This window comes from Balaenoptera borealis (assembly GCF_965194805.1).
Source record: "Balaenoptera borealis genome assembly, chromosome: 1".
NCBI classification, from domain to species: domain Eukaryota; kingdom Metazoa; phylum Chordata; class Mammalia; order Artiodactyla; family Balaenopteridae; genus Balaenoptera; species Balaenoptera borealis.
This window is the reverse complement of record NC_138860.1, coordinates 14,816,577-14,831,580: the sequence shown is the minus strand read 5'-3', so window position 1 is coordinate 14,831,580 and position 15,004 is coordinate 14,816,577. Positions and strand designations below refer to the sequence as shown.

The 15,004-nt window shown below is 38.3% G+C and overlaps 1 protein-coding gene across 1 annotated transcript in view; it reads left to right on the top strand.

Annotated features, from left to right (window-relative positions):
• USH2A (usherin) overlaps positions 1-15,004 on the top strand; it is a 783,103-nt gene that overhangs the window by 688,375 nt on the left and 79,724 nt on the right. The window contains exon 61 of the mRNA XM_082362477.1: positions 10,641-10,868. Within this exon, the coding sequence (XP_082218603.1) occupies positions 10,641-10,868 (228 nt within the window). The remainder of the gene's footprint in view (positions 1-10,640; positions 10,869-15,004) is intronic.

Sequence of the window (15,004 nt, the reverse complement as noted above, 5' to 3'; positions counted from 1 at the left end):
AAGTTGGAAATATAAGACTCCTTTCTTCGTTGCATAAAAGTTCAAACAAATCTTTGATTAATCTTTAATTGGAACTGTCAGTTAAAGCCAAGTATAATGCAGTTAAGTGGTACAGTATAGTTCGTGAACCCCTTAGAGTCCCAGAAACTTTTTCAGGGATCTGCCAGGTTAAAAATATTTTCATAATAATATAAAGATATTATGTGTGTTTTTCACTCTCATCCCCTCACAAGTGTACAGTGGAGTTTTCCAGAGGCTACATTATGTGTGATGATGCTTTTTCTCTGCTGGCTAATAGAATATGTGCTTCTGTGTTCTTTTCCTTTAATATTTTCTCAATTTTAATTTTTTATATAGCAAATATTGGTAGATATAAATCACAGAAACAAAAGCTTTTGGGGATCTTCTATTATTTTTAAGAAGTAGTGCTCCTGAGACCAAAACATTAGGACCACTGATGCAGTTGACAAGAACATTTGAACTCAATATAGTACAGGAATAAAAGCATAACCCTGCCACTTACTAGAACTGTGACTCTGGGCAAGTTATTTATCTAAGCCTCAGTTTCCTTATCTGTAATATTACCACCCTCAGAGCTTTGTTGTGAAGATGAAATGAGATTATGCATGTAAAGTCCTTTTTACACCAGGTCTGACACAGTAGAAGCAAAAGCTTTGATCAAAAATAATGATCCTGTCTTAGGAAGGATACACAAGAAAATGGTAAACTGATAACTTTTGTCACCATTGGGCAGGGAACTTGTCATTGTATCCTCTTCACATGGAAGTCACAATTTATCAAAAGTAATGATTTAATAAAAACTCTAAAAAATGTTTTAATTACCTTGTTCCTAATAGGTAAAGGCCTTGTTCATTTCTGATGAAACTTTACTGTTCCAAATTTTATCTCTGAAAAGAGCTTGACGTACAATGATGGTAGCTCTTAGTATAAACATTGTTTTGCTGTGAAGGCTACAGCCAACTCCAAGTTAGTTGGCTGATACCCAAGCATACTCGTATCACTTTGCCGCACACAGAATTTTAGCTAACCTAGTTTCCACATGCAAAGTGAAAAGTCCTGATTTCTAAAAAATAGTATACCTCTCCTACATCATCAATCTCTCTCTCGTTATTGGAGAATTCCCATCAGTATACACACATGCTCTAGCATCTCCCTTGTTTTTTAAATGGGATCCCACAGGCCTCTCCAGCTACCATCCTATTTCCCTGTTCTCCTTCACAGCCAAACTTCTCAGAAGACTTATGTTACTATTCTGTTTCTACTTCTACACATCTGGTTGTCCCTTCCTCCCACTCCATCGGATTTCTGTTGGCTCTACTTCCAAAGTATAAGTCCACTCAGTTCGTTTCATCTCTGTCATTATCACACCACTCCAAGCCACTGTCGGCCCTCCCTGGACTTCTGCAAAAGCCACTCCCTCTTGAACCCCATTATCTACTGAATTGTGTTCCCCCAAAATTCATATGTTGATTCCCTAACCCCCAATGTGATGTTATTTAGAAATAAGGACTATAGGGAAGTAATTAGGGTTAAATGAGGTTGTAAGAGTGGGACCCTAATCTGATAGGACTGGTGTCCTTATAAGAAGAGGAAGAGACACAAGAGATCTCTCCCTCTTTCCATGTGCACAGAGAGCAAAGCCATGTGAGGACACAGTGAGAAGGCAGCTGTCTACAACCAGGAAGAGAGGCCTCACCAGAAACCCTGATGGCACCGTGATCTGGGTGTTCTAGCCTCCAGACTGCAAGAATATAAATTTCTGTTTTTAAACCAGTCTGGTATTTTTGTTATGGCAGCCTGAGTAGACTAATACAACCCCCTACATATATTTTTCACACAGCAGCCATAATGATCTTTTTTTATTTATTTTTATTGAAGTACACTTGATTTACAATGTGTTAGTTTCAGGTGTACAGCAAAGTGATTCAGACATATATAGATATACATATATAGATAGATAGATAGACATGCTTTTTCAGATTCTTTTCCATTGTAGGTTATTACAAGATATTGAATATAGTTCCCCATGCTATACAGTACGTCCTTGCTGATTATCAATTTTATATATAGTAGTGTGTATATTTTAATCCCAAACTCCTAATTTATCCCTCCTCACTACCTTTCCCCTTTGGTAACCATAAGTTTGTTTTCTATGTCTGTGAGTCTGTTTCTGTTTTATAAATAAGTTCAGTTGTACCATTTTTTAGATTCCACATATGTGATATCATATAATATTTGTCTTTGTCTGACTTACTTCACTTAGTATGATAATCTCTAGGTCCATCCATGTTGCTGCAAATGGCATTATTTCATTCTTTTTTATGGCTGAGTAATATTCCATTGTGTGTGTGTGTGTGTGTGTGTGTGTGTGTGTGTGTGTGTGTGTGTGTGTGTGTGTGTGTGTATATGCCACATCTTCTTTATCCATTCATCTGTCCATGGACATTTAGGTTGCTTCTGTGTCTTGGCCATTGTAAATAGTGCTGCTATGAACACTGGGGTGCATGTAGCTTTTTGAATTAGAGTTTTCTCCAGATGAATGTGCAGGAGTGGGATTGCTGGATCATATGGTAACTCTATTTTTAGTTTTTGAAGGAAGAATGATCTCTTTAAAACCTAAATCAAATTGTGTCACTCCCTTGCTTAAAGGCCTTCAATAATTTGCCACTGAAATTAACATCAGACTCTAACTCTTACCTTGGCCTAAAAGATATCCACCATCTGGCACCTGCCCATCACTTTGACCGTACCTCGGGCCATCCTCCCTCTCACTCACAGGCCTCACTCACACCAGCTTCTCTCTGCCAGCAAAAATCTCAAGTTCATCCTTCTGCCTAAAAGTTCCCCCCTGGTTTTTCACATGGTTTCTTCTGTAGTCTTGCCTACATGGAACTTCCTCAAGGATCTTCACCCACCTTTCTTAAACCAAGACTCAGTCTTCCCCACCACCTAAAAAACACTAGTTCATCACTCTAATTATTTCCTTCATAATTTGTCACAGCTTCTAATTCTCTCTCTCTCTGTCTCTGTCTCTCTCTCTCTCTCGCCCACTCACTCCCTCTCTCACCATTTTGCCTGTATAAATGTAGGACTCCTTACATTTTTCCTCCTTACAATGTAAGACTCAGGAGGGTATGTCCTTGTCTCCCGTGCTTTCTGCTGTGTCCTCAGAGCTTAGGAGGGTGCCTAGTACACAGGAAACCTTCAATAAATATGTGTTTAATCAAGGATTGAATAAACATAAGACTGGCTGGAATGAATGAAATTCTGTTCAATGCAGTTTAGTACAGTTTTACTAGTATTGCCATAAAATAGATTGCCAGAGTGGAATTGCTGGGTCACAGAGTATGCACATTTTTAATTTTGATAGATCAGAAGGACTGCTTTTTAATATTTAGTGTGACTGATTTGCCACTTTAAAATTTAATTATCACAAATTTAATTTTTTTCCCTCTTCTCCTTTGAAAAATGAGCCATTTCAAAACCTTTCTTTTTTCTCCCCAATGTTTTTATGGTAAATGAGGCTTCATCATTCATTTTGCAAGAACCCTAGCTTTTGTTTTATATTGATAGATTAAATTGATAGAGCCCATTTATCTATAAAGAAAACTTCTGTGAGTTGAATATTCTTTTTGCATTGACCCCCGCATTACAAAATGAATGATGTACTTCAGTGAGAGAAAAAAATACCCCCTTTTTCACATGTCATTCTTCTTCTCTGAATGTGGATATTTGTGGAAGACACAAAAGTACACACAGAACTAACACATGAAAACTCTAAGCTGAACGTTTTACATTTGAAATTTACAATTGTTACAACAAATGACCCCTGACTAATCAGTTATATAACAATACATATCAAAATTACTTAACGGGAGGATATGCATTTATACTTTCTTGAAATCTTTCCAGTTGAGCCCTCTGACATTAGTTAGAACCCATAGCTAGGAATGCTTTCACACTTGTTTGAACTTTTGAATTAGCTTCATTCTATTTTGTTGTCATCAGCAGTATCCCTAAACTTTTCCAGCTGCCTTCTAGCTGTTTAATGTGTATAAAGTATAAGGGTATGGATGGTTCCACACAAACATGTCCCCACTACCAGCAAAAACCATAAACCAGGTACATGTGATTCAGGACAGAGGACAGTATAATTGTCTTCAATTCAGGCCAGCTGTTGTAATCCCCACCTTGACTTCAATCAAAACACAAACACTGTGTAAAGAATAATTTCAAATTTTGTAATGGAGCAAATATTCAATAACATTTTTTTAAATCTTATTCCTTTTTTAAAATGTTATCATGTTTTAATTTATAGGAGCAGAAATTTTGTCTCTGAAGATTATGAGCTGAACAGGCACACATTTGGTCTGATTATACACAGTTGAGGAATAATGACTTCCACCTCTTTGTACAACTGCCGTAGTCACTCATGTATAATATCTGTGACCATGGGCATTTTTATGTCAACACTATTTACAATGTTCCAATTGTAAATTTACAATGTATAGCATATCTGTTTTCTCTCTTTTTTTAATTGAAGTATAGCTGATTTATAATGTTGTGTTAGTTTAAGATATGCAGCAAAGTGATTCAGATATATATACATGTATTCTTATACATATATATATGTATTCTTTTCAGATTCTTTTCCCTTATAGGTTATTTAAAAATATTGAGTAGATTTCCCTGTGCTATACAGTAGGTCCTTGCTGATTATCTATTTTATATACAGTAGTGTGTATATTTTAATCCCAAACTCCTAATTTACCCTTGTTGTTCATCTATTTTATATTTAGTAATTTGTATCTGCTAATCCCAAACTCCTAATTTATCCTTCCCTGCCTCCCTTTCCCCTTTGGTAACTATAAGTTTGTTTCCTATGTCTGTGAGTTTATTTATGTTTTAAGTTCATTTGTATCTTTTTTTTAAGATTCCACATATAAGTGATACCGTATGATATTTGTCTTTCTCTGTCTGGTGTACTTCACTTAGTATGATAATCTCTAGGTCCCTCCATGTTGCTGCAAAATCTTATTCCTAAGAAAATACTCTCCTATTACCTTTTACATGGCAGTCTATACTTTATTGGCTGAATAATAATTAAATGAATGAATGAATTCATCTTAACAGATTTATTATTTTATCAGTCACTAACCATGACCTACACCATGACAGGCAAAATTTAAACGTTCTTCCATTATTCCTTCGAATTGCACGGTAGAGTTCTGTTGTTCATTGTTTCCTAACAAATGTAGTCCAGAACATTTAGGGTGACATTCACAGCCCTGTCCAATCTTACAACCAGTCTCTTCCCTTCCTTAATCCCCACTACTGCCCTATATCCACAACCCTTCAGCTACGTTCAACTCAGCTCTGTTCCAAATGTATCCTGCATTTTTTCCTTCTGTTCTTTCTTCCAATCCCTCACACATTTTCATCTACTCAAACTCTACATCTTTGCTGTCCTATATCAGATGCCAACAAAGTTTTCCCCAGCTCCTCACCTCCTTCTTTCCCAATTAGAAGTATGTATCGCTTCAGTATTTCCCTGATTTCCCTGGCACTCAGTATAGCATCTACTACACTCTGAATTGTGTGCATCTGTATATATTGTTGATCTGCTCTATTAGATTATAAGCTCCTAAGCGTCAAAAGCCTGTGCTCTCCATCTCGTATCCCCACACCAACTTTACCGAATCTTGTACATATCAGATGCTCAAAAGGATTTAAAGAATTGAATGGAGCTGCTGGCCAACAATACAAAATGTTTCCCCTGACCATTTTGGCAGCTCTGTCTTGCCACTTAGCAATGACACCTAACATAGACACACTGTTCACACACATGACAATAGATCATGAACCCAAAGGGTATTTTCTTCTACTTTTCTTGTACTGTCAGTCGATCTTTCATTCTGGAGCAACTCTGCATGTATGTGTGTGTCATCAAAAAATGTCTTCTTTGTCCCACCAGCCAGGAGCTCTGTAGACAGGGATGGCACCCATAAAGTCAGTATACATGTGAAATCAGTGGAAATTTTCTGACTATGTTAACATTTTGCAGGCTTGGAAGTCCATGCTTAGATAACCACGGATAAGCACTCAAGGTTGATATTTGGGGCTGGGTAACAAAGAGGGCATTTCTGTATTAAGACTGATTGGATTTTTACAAAATAAGTACTAGATAGAAATATGTTGATGAACTTTTGGAGAACTCAAAAATTAACTTTATGAATGGGAAGGAATATAGATTGACAATGCCTCAAATTATCTGGCTTTCAGAAATCTAGAAAAATATTTTGTGTTGATTTTTTATGCACTAAAATATATAAAAGTCATCCAATTGACTGGATGTACTTGGCTCAAAGCCATGAATTTCAGGTGATGCTAAAGGAGAACTTTTCTTATTTCTCATGTTTCAGTTGTAACTAAACCAGAAGCTTGTCAATAACCATTCCTTTATTTTATCATTATGACAAGATAAACTGTAACTTATGATAAAACTGAGAAGCAGCATCCAAGTGGTTCAACTGAAGAAAACAAAAGTTAATATATTTAAATCTAGATTTCCCTGAAGCTCTCTGTGCAAAATAAGCAAACTTTCAATATGAGGTATTCTCTGGGTCTTGGCATTCATGAGAATTAAGGAGGCAAAGGAATCCTACAACCAGGTTAGGATTTATAAGCAAATAGTCACCCATTTTTAAATACAGAGCCCAAGATAAGGGGTGAAGCCAGAAGAAACCCCATTGGCTGGAAATGAAGTTGATGGTGACCAGGAAGATTAACCCCTTCCAAAATGCAATAAGCACACATAAGACTCTGTTGATGAACACAACAGTGCCGAGACATCACTGTTTTAGTTCATTACCAGGAGCGGGGTAAAAAGAGTCCTTAGGGCCAAGGTAAATGGGTTCAGTGAAAATGCACCTTAAAGACCAGAGGGAAGGCTCTGGAAACTGCTGGATCATCAGATCAATGGACTCAAAGATGACTAAGTTAGGTTGCTTTATGCAGTTTAAACATTTGTGCAGGGAGTCTCCCCACGCAGACTTTTATTGACAGCTACAGATCAATGGTAATTTTTGATCATTTTCAACCTACATAAACCTATTGACCCCATGGCCACCTTTGGGGCACTTCAAGTAATCAAAAATAATCAGAGGAGATGGTGTAAAATTGTCTGACTGCCGAAGACTCCAAGTAGTTTCACGTGCCCCAGGAGCAGAGTTGAGAGGTTAAAGTGTAGTTCAAATTGCCAGCAGAACCTCAACTGGCAGAATGTTCCAGAGAGTCTTGTCTTTATGTCTCATAAAAAGACTCACTGATTTGTATCCAGACTCTGACTCTTATGCATATCAGTTTAAAGACAACAAGCTTAATTCTCATTGGAAGTATTATATTGCAGAGAACGGATTATTCCTGTTTTCCTTTGTTGAGTCATTCTTTTCTTCGGCTGCCTAACAGAAGTGGCTAATATACTTTTAGAATTAAAAAAAAAATTAGGAATATTGTGTGGCTGTAGACATGGACAGGACAAAGACAAAAGGGAAGAAAGTATAAGTAGGTAGCCCAAAGGTCAGGGATAACAAAAATATATATATATATCTCAAAAGAATCAGTAGGACAGAAAAGGGAAATAACAAACAAAACAATGACAATGAAAAGAAAAAAGGAAAAGTATTGAATTAAGATAATCTCCAGAGGGAAGGAAGAAAAGGGGCAGCAGCAGAGCGAAAAGAAGGAAAAGTTTTTAATGAGGACTTCTCCCAGTCAGTGGGACAGAATGCTCCATCCCCAAAGGAAGGAATGGAATCCAAATCATGTAAGGTCAACAGTGCTCAAGCAAATATTCTGAATTTAAGGAAAATCACAAGTAACTGAGTAAACAAACAAGACTCAACCCAATCCATAGAGTGAACTGTGCCCAGATTTTACAGGTGGATTCTAAAATAGTGAACTCGGGTTAGAAATCCATTCAGGGAAGAATAATATAAAGGATTTCCTAAAATGTCAAAGAATAAATCGGTTAGGGATTGTCTTGCCATTTTGAAGTTTTCTTTATTTTTTATATGGAATTAACTAAATATTGACAAAAACTATGGCTGTCACTGAGGTTTATTTAAAGCATGTGTGTGTGTGTTGTAGTTTTGCAGAAATGACAAGTTGACATAATATGAGAACTTGTCTCCGTATAAATTTATGATATAAAAATTCTCCTTCACGTTTCCTGTACATTTATGATATGTGATTATTTCTATTTTTTAAGAAGATATATAGACCAAATTAAGCAAAACAACTGTTGTAATCACCTTTTGTAGGAGTCTACATGTAAACATTTCTGTGTCAGGCATGCATGAACTTCAACTTGAGACCTGCAGGTCATATTTCCACATTAGTTGGTGGAGGTTTTGAAGCCAGAGCATTTTCAATACTTCTGCTTTCAAGGATCTGGCTATAAATGTTTATTAAAAGAATCTATAATGAAATCAGTTTTGTTATTTTTTAAATGGTTGCCTGGAGTGTGTTGGATGACTGAATGTCAGTTGTTAATCATTGAGCGCTCATGGTATCGAAAGTGCTTGATAGTATTGCCATCTAGGGGCTGAATGGAATTCTCAGCTCTGAAATAAACTGTAATTGAGCAGGTGCTGCTATTGACAATATACATATGTTTTTGCTTTATAGCCCACATGCTTTTCGTGTTTCTTATGACAAAAGCTATCTCTAAATGTCCCCCAGCAGCCTACCTATTTTTATATATAATCTGTTAGAGGTGATTACTATTTGCTTTGGATCTGATGCTTTTTTGGCGTCTATTACTGAATATTCTGAACAAAGAATTGTTCTTTTTTGCATTATTAATCTTGCCCATGTTTGCCCTATTTCCACAGAAAAGGAATCATTTATCAGAAAAGAATGTTTGTAATCGGGACTTGTAGCATATTCAGCTTTAATATTCATTATGGTCATTCTATTTCTGTGCTATATTTATCTAAAAGACCAATCCAGTGTTGTTGGAGAAATAAGTTTTAAATATTTATGATCTAACTTTTAATATTTTAAAAAAGAGAAATTAGTATTTCTGTAAAATTTTTTTCAGAGTCTGGTCGCTTAGCAAGTGTTTAAATATTAAAAGATTTCAAGAGTTCAGCATGTAATATCATAATAGGACCTTACTGAAACAGGAAAATTGACTTTACAAGTTTTTGATAAGTAAAGGAAATTATATTTCCTCTGCTTGTGTTTAACACATAATAAGAAACATTAACTAATAGAAACTTATAAAACTTATAACCAAGAATGTGGGGAAATGGTGTCAAAAATTATTTCTACGGTGTGTTTTGGTTTTGTCTAACCAGTTTTTTTGGAAAGTGGTTCAGTTGGATTTTGCCACCTGGTTTTAGATTTTATTCAAAATGAGATTTGGATGCCCTCAAATTAAAAAGAATTTCCATACGCATAACTTTGTCTGGTGCTTTCGGGTACCTACTCTCAGAAATAACTTCCTCTTCTTCATCTCATATTCCTCTTCCTGTGCCCACCAAGAAAAGGACAATTGAAGACTATCTGTCACATTTAAGCATCAAATAAACCAAAGCTGACCTCACATACCATTAAGTGTATATATCCTATTAAACCAGTAAAAACTTCTTCGTGATTATTCACATCCAATGGGTATGGTACACAACAGAAAGTGTCTGTGTGTGTGTGTTTACCTATATACACATTACTGGTCCACTTGCAGACATAATTCCTATCTGTAAACAGACACTTCCATCCAACCCAGATGTAGAAAGAGCACCCTGGGCTCTTCCAAAACATTAGGATTCTTAGGTCCAGTTTAATTATGCAAAATATGGTTAACGCTGCTGTCCAAGCAGGAAAAAAAACTAATTACGCTATCCCTCATTTTTTTTTTTTCTTTTAAATTAACAAAGACCAAATACTCAAAGCCCAGCTAACAATTCCTTTTGGTAAATTTCAGAGTTTTAGTTAGGGTGTTTTTAACAAATGAGAATATTTTCACATTGATATTAATAGTAGACTGCTCTCAGGGTGCTTGTGCATTTATAGTTCAGTTGGTTTATTGTTATTTTCTTGTGTTTGTTTTATTGTCTTTGTAAAATGTAAATACACACCAAGAGAATGAGAGAGGGGGGAGATGGGGAGAGTCTTACCTAAAAAATAGTGTCGGGGTTTAATGAGAGAGAATTAGCGTTGTTCAGGTTCAATTTCCAAATCCTTAAGACTATTCCATTCTCTGCCACTCAACTTGGTACCACTGATTTCCATCATGAGCTGGATGCTACACTGACCTGAGACATCATAGATTTTTTTAATTGTTTTTGTAATATATTGCATCCCTTGGGTCGCAAGCTCTGAAAAGGCAAGGATCCTATCTGATCCAAGCTGTGTGTGTGTGTCTGAAATCACTCAACATTAGGTAATATATTTAGCATGTGAAGAACAAGAAAAAACCATATTGTTTTCTTAATAATTCAAAACTCTGTTGTGATATTTGTGCTGCCATTGGTGAGGCGTCTTGGCCAAAGAATGACCTTCCAGCAATTGGCAGAAGTTTCCAAAAGGAAACTAAACTGTTCATTTTCTTCCAGGGAACAAGCCATCAAGCCCACCTGTTCGGGTTAGAAGCCTTCACCACATATCACGTTGGTGTTGTGGCCACAAACCAGGCAGGAGAAGTTTCAAGCCCCTGGACTCTAGTTCGAACCCTAGAATCTTCCCCCAGTGGACTGAGCTACTTTACAGTGGAGCAGAAAGAGAACGGCAGGGCATTGCTACTGCAGTGGTCAGAGCCTGTAAGAACCAATGGTGTGATTAAGGTAATGTCTACCCTGAATATGCGATCATGTTTGGTATTCCACAGATAAATAGATGAGCCCTGACATGCCATCAGGTCACTGTGGGAAAACTCCCTTCACAGTCTGGTTAATTCTTCCTGATAGTTCCTCCGGGCACTTAACCATAGATCAGAGAAAACTAGCTCACATGTGTTAAGCTTCCTATGAACCCAACGCTGTCTAAGCACTCTCTATGGATTATCTCATTTAATCCACACATCAGCCCTACTCTGTAGGTACCACTAAACCTCACTGGGCACATAAAGGCTAAATCACTGTCCGAGGCTAAATAACATTGCGACGATCGAATCGGGATTTGAAGCCAGGAAGTCACGCCAAAACGGAACTCTAAATGACCATGTTCCTATTGCCTCCTGAATTGTCCTGCCCAGCTCTTTGCTTAAGCTTTGCCTAATTTGCACTTTGAGCAGAGCTCACTCAGCAGGAAACAGGAAGCCCCACATGTCTGCTAAGCCCACGATGTCCCTACGTAGCCATGAGAAGCAGTGTTATTAATGCCACATCTAACCCCAGCTTCACCAGTCTGTGAGCGCCCAAATAAGGTTTCCATTATTATCCACATTTTGATGCTTTGAACCATCACCCACATAAGAGGCAGCATCGTCACCCTTCTGATGTTCTTCTCCAAGGCTGGTGGCAACTCAGCTGTCCATCTATTACTGCCTCTGCCTCTAGTCTCCTCTGGCCCTGGACCACCACTCAGGCCCTCATCAATCGCCTCGTGCAGGCTGGGACTGCAGAATTCCCACCCCCTGCAGATGCTGTAGATACTCTGCCTCTCCTTTACCACTCCCTCTCAAGGTGGCAAAGAATCCCCCACTAATTCCACATAGAACATCTAAGACTAAGCTGTGACTTTTGATAAACCTTCCCTGAAAACCCCATAGTGGGATGCTGGCAGGAAATTACCTACAGCAGTGACTTAGATCTGTAACTAGAGCTCACAGGCCCAGGCCCATCCTCATGGACCTCCCTGTAGACTACCTCACTGTCTGGTACGGTGGCCACCTCTCTGCCCACCTCCAGGTATGCTACAAGTAGCAGAAGCAAGCTGCTTTCTACCAGCCCCTGACATGTGACCGAGCCAGACTTTGCCTACTCTAGGACAGGAGGCCGGAGCCTTAGGAACCATGGCTTTAATATCCAAGCCTCAGCCCTAAGTTCCCCATCAGAGAAAAGAGTATCTCTTTCACACCCATCAAAGCACCCCTCCTTGTGAGTGTTTATTTCCCATCCCAGTGTCTGCCTCTTCCTGGAATGATTGACAATAGAAATATCTACTCCTTTTACGTGCATTTGTGTTTCACCAAATATTTATTGAGGCTTCTACTAAGTGCCAGGCAATTATTCAGGAGCGAACAAGACAGGCAAGGTCCCTGCTGTCACAGACCTTGTGTGTGTGTGTGAAAACATGAACAGTGGGGCTACAGAGAGGCAAACAAAAAGCTAGTACGCAAACCAGAGAATTTCAGAGAGTGGTGAACGCTATAAAGAAAATTAAACAGAATAATGTAATTATGCCTGCTCGGGCTATTTTAACATGGATGATCATTTGAATTGAGTTGACATTTGAGCTGAGCCCTGAATGACAAGACAGAGTCAGTCATGTGAAGATATGAGAGCAAAATGTTCGGACAAAGTGAACAGCAAATGCAAGGCCTGAAGCCAGGTATGAACTTGGTTTCTTCACATCAAGGGAAGAAAGCCAGTGTGGTTGAAGCTTGGGAGGGTTGGGGAGGGAAGATGATACTAGAAGAGATTCAAGGGATTGGTAAAAGGTGGATTGTGCTCAACCTTGTGGGCTGTGATCAGGAGCTTGGGATTTATTCTGAGTGTGATGAAAAACTACGGAAGGGTTTAGGCAAAGGAATAGCACAATCAAATTTATGTTTTTCAAAATCACTCTGGCTCCTATGTAGGAAATGGGCTATAAGGAGACCAGTGGAGTTTGGAATCTGTTAAAGAAGTCAGGGTAGAATTGACTGTGGCTTGAATTAGAGAGGGAGTTGAGAATGTCGAGAAATGTGAGTGGATTGGGGATGTATCTAGAAGGTAGAGATGACGAGATTTGTTAATGGACTGAATGTGATACATGAAGGAAAAGTAGTACTTCAGAATGACTTCTGGATTTTGGCCTTGAGTCATTGACTGGGAAGGGGAGGCTGGAAGATGTACAGGTTTGAGGGGATAAGTAGGCAGTTAGAAGTACAAGTCTAGAACACTCGAGAGAGTTCTTCATGAAGATATATATATTTGGAATTCATTAGCAGATGAGTAGTATTCAAACCCATGGGCCTGGAGGACATCACCTATGGAGAGAATATAACTAGAGATGAAGAGGGCCTGGGATCAAGCCCTGGGGAATACAAAAATTTGGAGGTCGAGAGTATGGAGAGGAGCTGTCAAGGCACATGAGGTAGAAGGAAAAGTAGATGAGAGGGATGTCCCAGAAGGGAACAGAAAATGTGCCAATGGTGTTGAGAGACCCAGTAACATGAGGGCAGAGATGTGACCCTGTATTTGGAAACCAGGAGGTCACTGTGATCTTGACAAGAAAATCAAGTGTTGAAATGGGAAACCCAGTCGGGATGGTTTGAGGGAATAAGATGGCAACTCTTCAAAGAAGTATAGATGGAAAGAAAAAGAGAAATGGGGCAGGAGCCAGGGGACTACGGTGTCAAGAAGTTTTATTCAAAAATCAATGAAAGATCCTAGAGTACATTTAAATGCTAATGGAAATAACCCAGTAGAGGGAGATAAATCAGTGAAGCAAGAGATAATGAGAATAATTGCAAGAGTGAAATCTGTAGCAAGGAGGAGAGGACAGGATCCAGAGCTCAGGAGGACTTCAGTGGGGGCAGAGATACTTCATACATAGGAAAAGGAAGGGAGGCAAATAGGGTACTCTAGATTCACATGCAAATGGCAGTGATAATCTATAACATGAGAACATTCTTATCTGACTGCCTCTACTTTCCTCAGTCAAATACCTGGTTATGTCAACAACCACTTGTGAGGGAGAGAAGGGGGTGTTGGCCGTTAGTGGGGAAAGGAGAAGATATTTCTTACTTTGGAAAATGAGAGAGCAAACATATGGTTTTATAGTTGGTAATCATCTATTTAAAAGTTATGGTAAGAAATTTAAACTGAGACCAGTCAATATATTTGAGAGTTTTTCTCCAAACCCAGTTAGAAGCTAAGGTCCAGAGGGAGAGCTGAATTTAACACTAGTTAGAGATTTGCCAGGTGAATAGGGGAGAGGGGACAGAGAGTCATAGAGACTTTCAAATTGATTGTGGAATCTAAGCTGTCTTCAGAAAATACTCTATTCCCCTTCCCTCAGGGGTATGATCTTGCCCTGAGACCCCAACAAGAAAATCACACCAAAATACAATAGTCCAACATAAATAGATTTCCAGATCTAGACTATTTAATCTTAAATAACATTAAAGTATATCAACAATCCAGGAACAACCTGTGGGAAGATTTGCCTCTCAAGGGACTCTGGTATTTGTCCATCTCATCTTAAGAGACATAATCATAGGATCACGACCATGTACAGGAAGGTCTCCTGTCTCTCAGGTACACTGAAGCATGAAAAGATGGGGAACCATCATTCAAAAACATCTACATTCAAGTTAAGTTACTTCTCATCTTCCCCAAAGAACAATGAATAACATGGGTTGGAAAATTGCTCTACATTTGTATCATGAGCATTCGGATGGTTTTCCCTGGAACAAAAGAATACTTTGCTCCAAAGAAGCAATCTATTCTTCTATAACTGGTAAGAGAAAACAGGGTGGTTTTTCCATTTTCTGGTCATCAGTTTGTACCTATGTTTTTGTATTCGTGTATAACATATATATGTACCTATGTACATGCATGTGTGCCCACACCAGACACTCACACATTTTTCCACCCTGGCACCCCGGTACAAATGATTAAGCATTATAATTCCATTTCCCAGTAAATGCTGTGGCAATAGACAATGTGGATAGGCCCTATTTAGCCTACTCAGGGTGAAATCAGAAGCACTTAATTTTTATAAAATAGGGAATTTGAATACTATTCCCCACTTCTAAAAAATAAAAATGGGA